The 17,018-nt window shown below is 43.3% G+C and overlaps 1 protein-coding gene across 1 annotated transcript in view; it reads right to left on the bottom strand.

The window, feature by feature from the left end:
* Nucleotides 1-1,476: 1,476 nt before the first annotated feature.
* LOC115152674 (methionine synthase reductase) overlaps nucleotides 1,477-17,018 on the bottom strand; it is a 38,250-nt gene continuing 22,708 nt past the window's right edge. The window contains exons 12-14 of the mRNA XM_029697415.1: nucleotides 10,771-10,863; nucleotides 2,535-2,720; nucleotides 1,477-2,411 (exon numbers count right to left, since the gene is read on the bottom strand). Coding sequence (XP_029553275.1) covers nucleotides 2,267-2,411; nucleotides 2,535-2,720; nucleotides 10,771-10,863 — 424 coding nt within the window. The 3' untranslated portion in view covers nucleotides 1,477-2,266. The remainder of the gene's footprint in view (nucleotides 2,412-2,534; nucleotides 2,721-10,770; nucleotides 10,864-17,018) is intronic.

Here is a 17,018-nt window from a genome sequence, read left to right as displayed (position 1 = left end):
GGGAAAGATTGGCACTCTAACATTCAATATCCCCCATCTGCACCCACTGTATTGGGTTGAAGTTTGTTTGTACGGTAACACATTTCTTGTACCCCCGAACAACCTGAGAACCCAACTACATCCCCCACGCTACTTCACTCTCCACTTCCACCTAATGAGTCATTACCTTCCATATACATCTTTCTGCTTCATTTACGCCATTCTTAACTACACAGATCTATCATAGAATTATCCTCCAGTCCTCACTAGCGCCTAGCTCTGTCTTTGTCTGATTTATTTCGATTACCTCTTTGCGTCTCGACTCTCACTGCAGACGGAAAAGGCACCTTGAACCTTTTTAATTAAGAAACTGTAATTTAAAACTTCATCAGTCCTTACTGCGCGGTGGCCATGACGGGGCCGGAGGATCCGCGGGGCTCTCTGTCTTCAGACGAGAGGGTGATTTTTCAGGTGGGGGTGAAAGGATGCGAATAGGCTAGGTAAATAAGGAGTGGGCGAAGAGTGATGCGCCTTCCACAAAAAACCACTCAGCAGCGACGATGTTCAGGGGGTGTTGCTTTGTCAAAGACGAGGCCAAACTTGATTAAAGTTTCCCCTCTTGTTTATTACACACTGGGTGAGCGTGGTGCCATTAATCAAGCTTAAGCATGTGTATGTGTTGTGTGTGTTCGTCAAGCATGCGTGTGGAGAAGAGCCTGAGCCTGAACCCTACTTCCTTCTCTCACTAAAACAAAACTTTTCTCACCTTTTAGCAGACATCTAAGCGATTGCTTAACTTCTCTTTTGTCCTTTAGCAGGGGATGATAAATTGTTCTCTAGCTACCAAGGCCTACTGATTTTTGCCCCCCACCCCAATTTTTTTTTATTTCAGCCTTGGGTTAAGAATGATAGCTGCATGATAACGTTTGTGGATTGTGGATCAATGAAAAGACCATTCATCACATTCAACACCCAACTCCTTTCCACCTTATTCAGTGATGTTTAGAAAACAGCCTTGGTGACTTGCAGCCTGTAATTCCTCCCTGACACGCAGCCTGGATGCCAGCTTGTCTCTGCTTCAACCAAATCTTTTGTCCAAAGACATTTTGTGCATGAAAATACAAATTACCTCTCATCACGGTTTAGTGACATCTATACAGTACGATGACCTCGGTGACTCATAACTCATTCCATATGACCCTCGGGTCTCATGTTGTCATGGCAACAAAAGGAGTTGGCTAAAGCAGACAGTGAGACAGGCATCCAGGCTGCAGGGACAGCGGTTTCAAACCACCACTACTGATTTGATGATCCTCTGACAAAGTGGAGCAGCAGGAGAAAGTGGCCGAGACTTATTGATGACGTCCAATCCGCTCTGGTATTCATTGAACTGTGTTTGAAATTCCTCCAATTTGTCCAGTCCGTAACACAATTCTCCACCCCGGTCTGACCTCATGGACAGGCCTATACTTTCCTCTGACAGACAAGCAGAAGTTGATTTGTTTACTTGGCGAAGCTTTATTGAGTGTGATGTTGTCATCCATTCTCATACAGAGCACAAGCACAGTCTAGACCAGCAGTGGAGACGGTCAACATATTTTCCCTCTCCCATCCTGACGAGAGACCTGCTGATATAAAAAGACTAGCAGTGTCTGAAGATTTAATGCTGAGAAGTCTCTCTAGGGTACGGTGGAAGGCCCATAGCGAAAATCCTTCAATTAACTAACCGCCGACTCCAGCTTCATCTAGTGAGGAAAGTCACCTTGAACAATTGAATTATTCTCAAATTAAAACACAATCATCCCATATCAATCAAAATTCATTACCTTTGATCGTTATCTCTGAATGGGTTTCATCTCGTCTTGTACGCGTGCCAAGATAAGTTTCACCCGCCATATCACTCCTTATCATCATACAGTGAGCATAAGAAATACATCAGAGACCTTTAAACCTTTTCAAGCAAACACACCTTTTGTATTTTGGACACAATTTTGCACACAGCAAAAAAGTATTGGAAGACAAGAATGTGAAGTAGGATGAGGAGTAAGCTGAACAGGCAGTGTGTTAGTCTTGCATAATTCCCCTATAAAACAGCTACAGTCCTTGAAACTCAATCTTCTATGGTCAGTTTATGAAGTTTATGGTTAGGTGCTATGAGGCAAGAGGAACAACATGCAACGCAATCCATATGGTCAGTTTGTGTTGCTTAAAGGAAATGAATGGCCCACTAAAATTACACATGGACCTTTTCGGTCTGTGACATAAGATATGTTGAAGATTCATCCACTCAGCACCATATGTCCTGTAAATAGCGTTTCTCCTCCCTGAGTCCAGCCAATCTCTTCATGGCATCTAGTTTATCCAGCTGAAGCTCTGCTGATACCATCTCTATCAGGGTATTGTTCACGTCTTTAGCCATGTTCTTAGCATCACTGTGGGAGCAAAGTAATTAAGTCAGTAAATCCAGATACACAGCCACTAAAATAATGAACCAGACTATTCCATGGATTTCCTATTGACATCATCATCATCGCCACCATCAAAGTTAAGCTCACCCGCAGACGTAGAGGTATCCATTCTCCATGAGGAGGAGGTTGGTGATGTCTTTGGCATGGAGGAGCAGGTTGTGTTGGACGTATCTAGGTCCTGTCTTGGTCTCTGTCCCGATCTGAGTGTCTCGCGAGAAACACACTTTCAGATGGGTCAGGGTTCCTTTACCCACAAACCCCTGCAGCTCCTCTCTGGAGAAAAGAAAAAGAAAAGTGTGAGCGAGAGCAAGGAGAGAAGAAAGAGGAGAAAAGAGAGAGAGAGAGAGAAAGAGAAAGAGGAGAGAGCAAGAGAACAGAGAAGAATAAGAGAAGCGTGAGAGGAGAAGAAAGAGAGAGTTAGTTCAGGGCATGAAAACAGTTTTCATTTCCAAAATAGAGAAAAAACAGTCAAGCTCAATAAAGTTCCAACCCAGCCGTGTGAACAAGCCTACGAATAAAAACACAGGCCACCGATACGTCTTATTTAATGGAAGATAAATGGTCAAATATGGATTTCATAAGCAAGGTCGAGGCCCTCTTATAAGCATATTTTTACAATCAATCCACCTATCCTTGCCACAACACTGTGTGTGTTCCATCTCAATATGTTTTTTTTTTTAATAGGGCCTTGGGTAGGTAGCAACAGTAAGGTCTGCTGAGTTTTCTGAGCCAGTGAAGAACCTTAGCAAGGTTGAGAGGATAGAGAGTAGACAGACAGACAGACTGGACAACATATGTGGTCTGGTTAAAGGAAGTCTGGTGAAGATTGTTTTGCAGTAGCCGGGAGACTTTTAAAAGCTAGTTTTAATAAAATAAGGAGACCATGACTAGAATGAGTAAAAATGCAGTAAATACTGCAGGAGAGTAGAGCAAAGGATTGTCCTGGTATTGTTGTTATTTTCCTTCTTTCTCGTTCACCTTCATTGAGTTAAACGTTGTGTATTGTTGCTGCAACACCATTACCATGTTTATCTGGATGACTCATTACAAATAATTATAACATATATATATTTTTTTTACCTCTGACAACTAAATCCCTAGAATACCAAGTATGTTAAACGCTAGAACAGGGTTCTTTAACTGGTGGTTAAAGAGTTTTCTTTGCAAAAAAAATAATATAGAGAGATTTTTTTAGGGGGAATTTTCATTGTTGGACATAAAAAAAAAAGTTAAAACACCAGGAAATCAGCGCCAAGTGATTTTAATGTAGGAAATTTGTTCTCAAGTATTTCCCATGCATAATAGAGAGACGTGATCATATCCAAATGTAAGCAAGGTTTGAATGATAAAGTTTTAGTCAAATATTATATCTGTTTGGGCTTCTTGGTGTCAATTTGCAGTCTACAAATTATTTATAATTATGTACCAGCCCCTCGACCATCCTCTCAAGAAAAAAATCGTCCCGAGGCTGAATCTAGTTGATAATTCCTGCACTAGAATAACAAGAGAAAAAACAGGAGAGGGAAGAACAAAAGAGAAAGAAGAGGACGTGTGTCCAAGACGGCCCCGTGTGTCACCAAAGGTATCAACTGAGCAGTGATGAGGGTTCACTTCCTGGTTTTCAAATAAAAACAATGAATACTGACCCTTTAACGTGAGGCATTGACTAACAGAAAAGTCTAAGGGGGAAAGCATGACAACATATTCTCTGCAGATATACAGTCAGGTCCAAAATGATTGGCCCCCTTGATAAAGATGAGCAAAAAAAGACTGTATAAAATACAAATACTGAGCTGTATTGTATGCCCCCCAAAATTGGGAATTTATATTATTTTATACAAATACAATTGCTCAGAGAAAGATTTTGTTTAACAAATAAAAACTCTAAAAGAAAGATGGGTGTAAAAAGTGTTGCCACCCGTTTTCAATACTCCGGCACCCTACCCTTGCAAGGATAACTGAGTCTATTTCTAAAATGTTATACGAGATTAGAGAACACATTGGAAGGGATCTTTGACCATTCCTCCATATAGAATCTTTCTAGACCCTTGATATCCTTCGTTCTGCGCTTATGGACTGCCCTCTTCAATTCAAATCACAGGTTTTCAATGGGGTTCATGTCCGGAGAACCCCATTGAGATGGACATTGCAAAATGTGGACTTAGTGATCAATTAACAATTTCTTTGTGGATGTTGATGTGTGCCTGGGGTTATTGTCTTGCTGGAAGATCCACTTGCTGCAAAGTTTTAGCCTCCTGGCAGAAGCAACCAGGTTTTTGGCTAAAAAAGGTCCTGGTACTTGGTAAAGTTCATTTTACAGTAGGTATGAGGTTATTTTCTGCATATGCATCCTTCTTTCAACGCTAAACCCATTACTGGTGTGCATGGCCAAAGAGTTCAATTTTCATGTCATCTGAACATACCACCGGTTCCAATCCAATTTAGCAAACTCCAGGTGTTTACATTTGTTTGTTGCTCTCAACATAGTTTTTTTTCTGGCAACCCTATTAGCATGGAGGTGTCTAATTGTAGATCTGAAGATACGACTAAGTTCTGTAATTCTCCAACTTTGGCCATTCTAATTTACTTTGCCTCACAAAATATCTTCCTCATTGAGCGTGGGGACAAGATCCACATGGGTCCAATACCAAGAAAGTTTACCACTGTTCCATCTTTGATGACAAAGATTTTACATGCGGATTACCTTATTTTTATACCCCAGTGAAACAGGAAGCCATGGAAGGTCAATTGAGGTCAACTTAAAAAAGTAGAATGTTAATGGAGATTTAATTGTTTGTTTATATTTATAAGAATCTTTAGGGGTGCCAATGATTTTGACAACTATCTTTTTGAGAAAAAAAAGTAGTTGTGATACAAAGCAATTGTATTAGTATAAAATATAATTTCCTCCTTTTTTTAAGCATACAATATAGCTCAGTATTTGTATTTATTTTATACAGTCTTTTTTTGCTCATCTATACCAAGGGTGCCAACAGTTTTTGGACCTGACTGTATAAGACTTTCATGAGAGACATACAGCATTGCCATTTCCAATTTCTCCCTCTCTCTCTCTCTCTCCTTACCCCTCTATTCTGTTGAATGTCAGGCAATATCATGCAACTTTAATTTCTGTTTGAAAGGTTAACATCCTGGTACCAGGGGTCCCACCCACACCCCACTGTGCCATGCTCTTCTCTTTGGCCTCAGTCAAACCCTGGTGTGTATTGACAGAGAAAACAACCCTGGTCCGGTTGTGGGACTCTGGCCCTTAATGGCCCTGAACAAGAGCCCAGTAACCCATATCTCTCAGCAGTGAAATCACAATCCATGAAGAGGGAGGGAGGGTACGAGGAGGGAACGAGAGAGGGAGGGTGGGAGGGAAAGGGAGAAAATGAGTGCAAACTGCAGGGGGTCCGAGTGTCTGGTTGCGCGTAACAGACTGGAGGTCAGATTGGTGTCAACCTAAATGTTGGGGTTGATTAGGCTGATCCCAGAGCCTGTTTGCTTTTAAAAGAACATTCTGGAATGAACTTTACTCTATAATGTCACACCGAAGATGTCAGGGTTTAGCCTAAGACCACAGGATATATTTAGCATCAAAGGGAACACTTCATTTTTTCTATCAGTTCACATTTCAGACCCCCAGATATATTTAGCATCAAAAGGGAACACTTCATTTTTTCTATCAGTTCACATTTCAGACCCTCCACTGATGGATAGTCGGGTTAGGTAATAATAATAATAATAATAATAATAATAATAATAAACATGTGAAACATTGCAGGGTGTTTTTTTTCTGGAGTAAAGATTAACATAATGATTTTATCATGCTGCAAGAGAACATGTTTGAAATATGATTCTGACATGGGTCTTTTACACAGTAAACATACAGTTTCATACATAACATGAATCCAAATGTGCCTTCCTACAGTGCAAGAAAAATCTTGCTTACGTCTTCCCGAAAATGCAGCATTTGGTTTTGATTGATACAGCTGTTTCATGCTCATTAGCACATGTTAAATCGATTCAGTCTTCACAGGGGGGCCTCCATTTTGAATTCCCCCAGATAGAGAGACCCACGTTGTGAACAAACCCATCAGCCCAGGATACCTGGCTGTGAGGACGTATTTAACAAAGAGATAGAGGGCAATATACGAATACACGCAGATTTTTCTTTGATCTGTTCTTTCATGATTTCTGCGACCAATGCACCGTTTTGTGATCTAGTCAGAAGACAGCTTTGATTGGTGCACTGACCTTCACATGGCCTTGTGTTGGTAGTGTTATGAGTCATTTGAGGAAAGCTTGGTAGATTTGCATTCACTGTTAAAGTAAGTTTGGTTTGAAATAAAAATGGTTTCAAGTCTTCTGAACTGGAACTGCAACTGAATCGATTTAAAGTAAGATGGCGCCGACAGATACGGCAGGTCTGTTTCTAGCTCTTAAGCAACTTTGTAGTATTTGTTTTTTTTGTGTGTTATTTCTCACATTATTAGCCCAACATTGTTTGTGTTATTACATATAGCCGGAAATAACTTTTGGATATCAGAGCAGCGGTTCGTACCCCCCTTGTTCGTACCCCCCAGGGCAATTTTACTTATTCCAGAGGCTGCTCCAAAACACCACCGGCAGAGAAGAGGTATTCTGAGTGGACTTCTAGTCCGACTCAGGAGGCGTGCACACCATGCACTGCTCCAGAGTATGTTACTCGCTAACGTTCAGTCTCTGGATAATAAAGTAGACGAGCTCAGGGCGAGGATCTCCTTCCAGAAAGACATCAGAGAGTGTAACATACTCTGTTTCACAGAAACATGGCTCTCTCGGGATATACTGTCCCCATCTATACAGCCATCTGGATTCTCAGTACATCGCGCAGACAGGAATAAAGAACTCTCCGGGAAGAAGAAAGGCGGGGGTGTATGTTTCATGATTAACTACTCATGGTGTGATTGTAATAACAAACAGAAACTCAAAAATTAGACAAGGAACTAGAATACCTCACAATCAAATGCCGACCGTATTACCTCCCAAGATAATTCTCTTTGGTTATAGTCACAGTACAGAGACAAAGTGGAGTTGCAATTCAACGGTTCAGTCATGAGACGTGTGTGGCAGGGTCTACAGACAATCACGGACTAAAAAGGGAAAACCAGCCACGTCCCGGACACCGACGTCTTGCTTCCAGACAAGCCAAACACCTTCTTTGCCCGCTTTGAGGATAACACAGTGCCACCGACGCGGCCCGCTACCAAAGACTGTGGGCTCTCCTTCTCCGTGGCTGACGTGAGTAAGACATTTAAAACGTGTTAACCCTCGCAAGGTTGCCGGCCCAGACGGCATCCCTAGCCGGAACCTCAGAGCATGCGCAGACCAGCTGGCTAGAATGTTTACGGACATATTCATTCTTTCCCTATCCCAGTCTGCTGTCCCCACTTGCTTCAAGATGTCCACCATTGTTCTTGTACCCAAGAAAGCGAAGGTAACTGAACTAAATGACTATCGCACCATAGCACTTCTATCATCATGAAGTGCTTTGAGAGACTAGTCAAGGAGCATATCACCTCTACCATACCTGACAACCTAGACCCTCTTCAATTTGCTTACCACCCTCATAGATCCACAGACAATGCAATCGCCATCGCACTGCACACTGCCCTATCCCATCTGGACAAAAGGAATACCTCACTGACTATAGCTCAACATTCAACACCATAGTACCCTCCAAGCTCGGGGCCCTGGGTCTGAACCTCGCACTGTGCAACTAGGTCCTGGACTTCCTAATGAGCCGCCCCTAGGTGGTGAAGGTAGGAACCAACACCACCACTTCGCTGATCCTCAACACAGGGGCCCCACAAGGGTGGATGCTCAGCCCCCTCCTGTACTCCCTGTTCACCCACACATGCCTCCAACTCAATCATCAAGTTTGCATATGACACAACAGTAGTAGCCCTGATTACCAGCAATGACGAGACAGCCTACAGGGAGGAGGTGAGGGCCCTAGGAGAGTGGCGCCAGGAAAATAACCTCTCACTCAACGTCAACAAAACAAAAGGAGCTGATTGTGGACTTCAGGAAACGGAGGGAGGGAGCACGCCCATATCCACATCGACGAGACCAGAGTGGAGAAGGTGGAAAGCTTCAAGTTCCTCGGCGTACACATCACTGACGATCTGAAATGGTCCACCCACACAGATAGTGTGGTGAAGAAGGCCGAAGAAATTTGGCTTGGCCCCAAAGACACACAAACCTTTACAGATGCACAATTGAGAGCATCCTGTCAAGCTGTATCACCGCCTGGTACGACAACTGCACCACCCGCAACCGCAGGGCTCTCCAGAGGGTGGTGCAGTCTGTCCAACGCATTACCGGGGGCAAATTACCTGCCCTCCAGGACACCTAAAGCACCCGATGTTACAGGAAGGCCAAAAAGATCATCAACCACCCGAGCCACGGCCTGTTCACTCCCCTATCATCCAGAAGGTGAGGTCAGTATAGGTGCATCAAAGCTAGAACCGAGAGACTGAAAAACTGCTTCTATCTCAAGGCCATCAGACTGTTAAACGGCCATCACTAGCCGGATTCCACCCAGTTACGCAAACCTGCACCTTAGAGGCTGCTGCCCTATGTACATAGACATGGATTCACTGGTCACTTTAATAATGTATAAATAAGGTTTACATACCTCATATGTATATACAGTATTCTATTCTACTGTATTTTATTCAATGCCACTGACATTGCGCAATGTAATATTTATATATTTCTTAATTCAATTATTTTACTTTTAGATGTGTGTGTATTGTTGTAAATTGTTTTAGATACTACTGCACTGTTGTAGCTAGGAACACAAGCATTTCGCTACACCCGCAATAAGATCTGCTAAATACAGTTGAAGTCGGAGGTTTACATAAACTAGTTTTAATGACTCAAATGGACAATGACCCCAAGCATACTTCCACTGAAACTGAACTGAAAAAGCGTGTGCGAGCAAGGAGGCCTACAAACCTGACTCAGTTACACCAGCTCTGTCAGGAGGAAAGGGCCAAAATGTGGAAGGCTACCCGAAACGTTTGACCCACATTAAACAATTTTAAGGCAATGCTACAAAATACTATGTATGTAAACTTCTGACCCACTGGGAATGTGATGAAAGAAATAAAAGCTGAAATAAATCCTTCTCTCTACTGTTATTCTGACAATTCACATTCTAAAAATAAAGTGGTGATCCTAACTGACCTAAGACAGGGGGTTTTTACTTGGAATAAATGTCAGGAATTGTGAAAAACTGAGTTTAAATGTATTTGGCTAAGGTGTATGTAAACTTCTGACTTCAACTGTATATGTATATGTGACCAATAACATTTTATTTGATCTAGTGTCATATCTACTGTATATCTCTGTGGTTTGTGAGCTTTGTAATACTAGTGTAAAATATACCCTTCATCCAACGATATGCCCCATCCCAGCTAAAAGCTCCCCGTCCCTGTGTACGTACCAGTGTTGCTCAGTAGCCCATACAATAGGGGTCTGCAACTGGCGGCCCGTGGGGCAAAACAAGCCTGTCGGTGATTTATTTTGGCCCACCAACGTTTTTTGTAAAATATATATATTTAAATATATATACTTTGGGGGGATTTTAGTTTTGGGTAAAAAAAAAATACTGTAAAGAATTCAGCAAAAAAAACTGTTTAATTTAGGAAATCTGTTGCCAAGTATTTCCACAAATAAAAAAAGAGACATAAGCAATCGTGTCTCAATGTAATCAAGGTATGATGAAATTATTGTATTTGAAAATACAATCTCTTATTGGGCTTAGTTGGTTAATTCGCAATGTACAAATTATTCTAATTATATCCGGGCCCCCCGACCATCCGCTCCGACAAAAATCATTCCGAGGGTGAATTTAGTTGCCTATCCCTGCCATACAGTGTAGTTCTAGTGAGACATACTGCATCTCTGTGGTCCTATGTGGCAGCCAGACCATAATCCTGTCATATGAAGTTTAAAGTCTTGTCCTCCATGGTCCAATCTTACCACCTTCTCAATCACGCCACAGCCGTCAAGGACACAGAGGAAGTGACACATTCCAGGGAACCACGCTGTCACAGAACAGCCTGACTCAGACAGTTTGTTTACATGATGATCTGCACTCTGGTTGTAGGAAAAGTCCAAGGTCACCAAGGTGGGTGCTAGACTTTGGGGATGCATGGGTGCGTCCGAAATGGGATCACACTCCTTATATAGTGCACTACTTTTGACCAGGGCCCATAGGGAATAGGGTGCCATTTGGGAAAGACCCAATGTTTGTCAGAATGACACTCACCTAAACAGGAAGTCTCGATCTCTATGGCGACAACCGAAGAACAGCCAGGTCTCACCAAACTCCGCCTCCGGGTTTTCCTCCCTCTCCTTCTCCCTGAAAGACAAAAAAGGAGAAAATAAATAAATACACAGGAGAGCTCAAAGCCCAATCAATAAAAACGCAGAGAGAGAAAACGGGACAGTCCTTGTTCACAACAGAGGTTAAATGGAGCAGTGACACTGCTGTATCTATCTCTCTACAACACCAATAGAGTTGAGTGCCACAATTACCTAATGCATGGATGGGAATGACGCATTACCTAATGCATGGATGGGAATGACGCATTACCTAATGCATGGATGGGAATGACGCATTACCTAATGCATGGATGGGAATGACGCATTACCTAATGCATGGATGGGAATGACGCATTACCTAATGCATGGATGGGAATGACGCATTACCTAATGCATGGATGGGAATGACGCATTACCTAATGCATGGATGGGAATGACGCAGTACCTAATGCATGGATGGGAATGACGCAGTACCTAATGCATGGATGGGAATGACGCATTACCTAATGCATGGATGGGAATGACGCATTACCTAATGCATGGATGGGAATGACGCAGTACAGACGGGACACGAAAAGTACACGCTAAAAAAAAGATGGATCACACTCCACAATGCATGAAAAATGAAAACAAGAACTTGTGTAGGCCGGCGTCCGTATGTGTCAGTGTTTTCCACAAGTACATAGAGTATCCAGCCAAATACAAAAAAAATAGCCAGCCAGGTGACTACATTTTCTGCCTAAGGAGCTCCATTTTGGTGTCACCTGGTACATTTAAATGGCTTGATTCCATCCAAAACACAGTGAAATTATTGAATCCTTTATTGAGTTTACCTCACAGATTGGAACAATTTGTTGCAGTATTGTGTAGGAAGACATGACTTTACAATTTAAAAATCACTGAAAATGTATGAATTCAGTTTATTGTTAGATGTTTTGGATATCGTCTAGGTCAAGGCCTATATGCTCAGGGCCTGGTTTCCCGATAGCGATGAAAGGTTTACGAGTGTTTAATGATGCAGCTTTCCTACAACGGTAGAAGATGCAACATGCGTTTCCCTAAACGCCACGCAGAAAGCATGTGTCGATACAGATACAGCGCTGCTCTCTGACCAGATTTCTCCATTCAAATCTTACCTTAACATTAGAATTATAACCTATAATACTGCACTCAATCACAGATTTATTTGGCACATGACTGCGCACGTTGTTACACATCATGAAATATATTGAAGCAAAAATGACAGAGTGTAGCATACAAATAGAACATTACATGTATTACAATATAATTGAAATATATAGGCCTATGTAGCCTATAGGCGTACTGTATTCATATTTTTATGCAGTCATCTCGGTTTTTATTTTGATCCTTCGCTTCAAATGCAAAGACATTGGTAACTTTGTATTTGTAGTGAACTTCGTTCCCAAGTTATCGGCGGTCACAGTGAGACTAATAAACAGCTTGATTATACAGTGCCTTCAGGAAGTATTCATACCCCTTGACTTATTCCACATTGTTGTGTTACAACCTGATTTCAAAATGGATTACATAGATATTTCTCAACCATCTACATACAGTACCCCATAATGACAAAGTGAAAACATGTTTTTAGAAATGTTTGCAAATGTATTGAAAATGAAATACAGACAGTCATTTACATCAGTATTCTCACCCAAGTGAATACATGTTAAAATTACCTTTAGCAGTGAATTCAGCTGTGAGTTGTTCTGGGTAAGTCTCTTAAGAGCTTTGTACACCTGGATTGTACAATACTTGCACATTATTCTTTTAAGAGGAAATCCTTTGGTTTACTTGTCCCGATAAGATATAATAGACATATAAGCAAGTTGCATGAAGTATGAATGGCAAAGCGATCATGGCCGGATTACCAAATGGTCAGACAGGGCACGTACCCCGGGGCTCTCAACCTCCAGGAGGCCCCTAACCAATTACTTTTTGAGTTGTGGGCCCCTGGAAGTTGGTGTCTCAGGGACCCAAATGCAGTAGTCCAGCCGTGAAAGGGATATAGGAGATCAACTTTGTGTAGTCAGTTCGACACCTTTTATAAACTAGTCAACTTACTGTTTAGGTGTCAAAGCACAGTAAAATAGCCTACTATGTGCCATGACTTCATGTGGCTGGCTACGTGAAACAAGAAAGTAAATGAATGTGCCAGAAAACAACAATAATTAGGCTAAGTTGTGGATTACGACTCATCATCACCACTTACATTACATGGGACATTCACGAGCATCATGCTTTCTCCCTCTTCCGTGTACATTTTTTGGACTGCAGCAGACTGTGTTTCCCTATCATCGCTCACTTTGTGACTGACAGGCAGCCTATCCTATCAATAGATCGCTAGAAGATGCATATCGTTCATTCTAGCGGGAGAGGGCACTATGAACTAGCGAATTTAAAAACTTTTAAATAAAAGAAAGTAAGCTAATATGAGGTGGAAAAAATAACAGTCTGAAAATGATTGCAACCGTCTGATTAGCCGACGGCCGGCGTGAATGGAAAAAACTGATGTGTGGGTGTGTGTCTAAATCTCCCCCTGCACGTAAGCCCCGCTTCTATAAAAGTGATTACTCCTGCGGCCAACGAGTCTGGCAGGGCTTCCAGAATCCTTTGCACCGAGTTGGCACAAAGACACAAAACACTGAGGCGGTGTGATGCTATCTACACTGCACACCTGCTGGGCACACACACACAAACCTTTACTAACGCATCAGTCATCTGGCCATCTAAAAAGGTCAAGCGTCATCACCATCCCCCATCTGGGCAGAGAGAGGTGACAAGAGAACAACATTCAGAAATAACTAGAGAAGAAAAGCTGGAAGAAGGATGGATGGAGTTATCATCTCTTTGTGGAGAGCTGCAGTAGTCAGAGGCCCTCAAGTATAAGATGCTACTTCCTGGGTTTAACACCTAACCCATTCACATCCACAGAATGAGTCATTATGAGAGGTGACAAGAGAACAACATTCAGAAAGAACTAGAGAAGAAAAGCTGGAAGAAGGATGGATGGAGTTATCATCTCTTTGTGGAGAGCTGCAGTAGTCAGAGGCCCTCAAGTATAAGATGCTACTTCCTGGGTTTAACACCTAACCCATTCACATCCACAGAATGAGTCATTATGAGGGGGACTGACTGACGTCACATTTCCCATTTCCTAAAGCGGTGTGAATTGAAACTCGCTACGGATGACAATGCCAATGTTTTGTAGGAAAAGGACTGGTAATTCACAAGCAAAGTACAGTCGATAGCTTTTCACAAGACCCCTGGATCTGACATAGGCCTTTTCTCTGTCATAGAATTCAGACTCCTGAGTCTGGTTCAAGAGGGAATTTTCACATTGTGCCGATGGCGCCGACAGAGATGGTCGCTTCGCGTTCTTAGGAAACTACGCAGTATTTTGTTTTATGTATTATTTCTTATATTGTTATCTTAAATCTTAAGTCTTATTACATACAGCCGGGAAGAACTATTGGATATAAGAGCAACGTCAGCTTACCAACATTACGACCAGGAATACGACTTTCCTGAAGCGGATCCTCTGTTTGGACCACCACCAGGACAATGGATCGGATCCCAGTACAAAACAACGGCACCGCAGAAGGGGCAGATGGAGCGGGCTTCTGGGAAGGCTCCGTAGACGGGCACATCGCTCACCGCTCCCGAGTATACTACTCGCCAATGTCCAGTCTCTTGACAACAAGATAGACAGAATTCGAGCAAGGGTTGCCTTCCAGAGAGACATCAGAGAAGAGAATTCTCTTCGATTATAATCACAGTCGTGTATATCCCCCCCAAGCAGACACCTCGACGGCCCTGAAAGAACTTCATTGGACTCTATTTAAACTGGAAATCACATATCCTGAGGCGGCATTTATTGTAGCTGGGGATTTTAACAAAGCTAATCTGAAAGCAAGGCTCCCTAAATTTTATCAGCATATCAAATGTGCAACCCGGGCTGGCCGCATTCTGGATCATTGCTACTTTAACTTCCGCGACGCATACAAAGCCCTCTCTCGCCCTCCTTTCGACAAATCTGACCACGACTCAATTTTGTTGCTCCCAGCCGACAGACAGGACCTAAAACAGGAAACGCCCGTGCTCAGGTCTGTTCAACGCTGATCGACCAATCTGATTCCACGCTTCAAGATTGCTTCGATCACGTGGACTGGGATATGTTCCGGATAGCCTCAGACAACAACATTGATGTATATGCTGATTCGGTGAGCGAGTTTATTAGCAAGTGCATCGGTGATGTTGTACCCACGGTGACTATTAAAACTGTCCCCAACCAGAAACCGTGGATTGATGGCAGCATTCGCGCAAAACTGAAAGCACGAACCACCGCTTTAAATCATGGCAAGGCGGCCGGAAACATGACCAAATACAAACAGTGTAGCTATTCCCTCCGCAAGGTAATCGAACAATCTATGCGTCAGTATAGAGACAAAGTAGAGTCGCAATTCAACGGCTCAGACATGAGATGTATGTGGCAGGGTCTACAGTCAATCACGGATTACAAAAAGAAAACCAGCCCCGTCGCGGACACCGACGTCTTGCTCCCAGAGAAACTAAACAACTTCTTTGCTCGCTTTGAGGACAATACAGTGCCACGGCCCGCTACCAAAACCTGCGGGCTCTCCTTCACCGCAGCCAACGTGAGTAAAACATTTAAACGCGTTAACCCTCGCAAGGCTGCCGGCCCAGACGGCATCCCTAGCCGCGTCCTCAGAGCATGCGCAGGCCAGGTGTGGTGTGTTTAAGGACATATTCAATCAATCCCTATCCCAGTCTTCTGTTCCCACATGCTTCAAGAGGGCCACCATTGTTCCTGTTCCCAAGAAAGCTAAGGTAACTGAGCTAAATGACTATCGCCCCGTAACACTCACTTCCGTCATCATGAAGTGCTTTGAGAGACTAGTCAAGGATCATATCACCTACACCCTACCAGACACCCTAGACCAACTCCAATTTGCTTACCGTCCCTATAAGTCCACAGACGACGCAATCGCAATCACACTGCCCTAACCCATCTGGACAAGAGGAATACCTATGTGAAAATGCTGTTCATTGACTACAGCTCAGCATTTAACACCATAGTACCCTCTAAACTCGTCATTAAGCTCGACCCTGGGTCTCAACCCCGCCCTGTGCAACTGGGTCCTGGACTTTGACGGGACGTCCCCAGGTGGTGAAGGTAGGAAACAACACCTCCACCCCGCTGATCCTCAACACTGGGCCCCAACAAGGGTGCGTTCTCAGCACTCTCCTGTACTCCCTGTTCACCCATGACTGCGTGGCCATGCACGCCTCCAACTCAATCATTAAGTTTGCAGACGACACTACAGTGGTAGGCTTGATTACCAACAATGACGAGACAGCCTACAGGGAGGAGGTGAGGGCCCTCGGAGTGTGGTGTCAGGAAAATAACCTCACACTCAACGTCAACAAAAGGAGATGATCGTGGATTCAGGAAACAGCAGAGGGAGCACCCCCCTATCCACATCGACGGGACAGTAGTGGAGAAGGTGGAAAGTTAAGTTCCTTGGCGAACACATCACGGACAAACTGAAATGGTCCACCCACACAGAGAGCATGGTGAAGAAGGCGCAACAGCGCCTCTTCAACCTTAGGAGGCTGAAGAAATTTGGCTTGTCACCAAAAACTTTTACGATGCACAATTGAGAGCATCCTGTCGGGCTGTATCACCGCCTGGTACAGCAACTGCTCCACCCACAACCGTAAGGCTCTCCAGAGGGTAGTGAGGTCTGCACAACGCATCACCGGGGGCAAACTACCTGCCCTCCAGGACACCTACACCACCCAATGTCACAGAAAGGTCAAAAAGATCATCAAGGACAACAACCACCCAAGCCACTGCCTGTTCACCCCGCTATCATCCAGAAGGTGAGGTCAGTACAGGTGCATTAAAGCTGGGACCGAGAGACTGAAAAACAGCTTCTCAAGGCCATCAGACTGTTAAACAGCCATCACTAACATTGAGTGGCTGCTGCCAACATACTGACTCAAATCTCAAGCCACTTTAATCATTAAAAATTGGATGTAATACATGTATCACAAGTCACTTTAAACAATGCCACTTTATATAATGTTTACATACCCTACATTACTCATCTCATATGTATATACTGTACTCTATACCATCTACTGCAT

Source organism: Salmo trutta, chromosome 2 (assembly GCF_901001165.1).
Source record: "Salmo trutta chromosome 2, fSalTru1.1, whole genome shotgun sequence".
In the NCBI taxonomy this organism is placed as follows: domain Eukaryota; kingdom Metazoa; phylum Chordata; class Actinopteri; order Salmoniformes; family Salmonidae; genus Salmo; species Salmo trutta.
The sequence above is the reverse complement of the archived record's forward strand: the minus strand, read 5'-3'. Positions and strand labels throughout refer to the sequence as shown.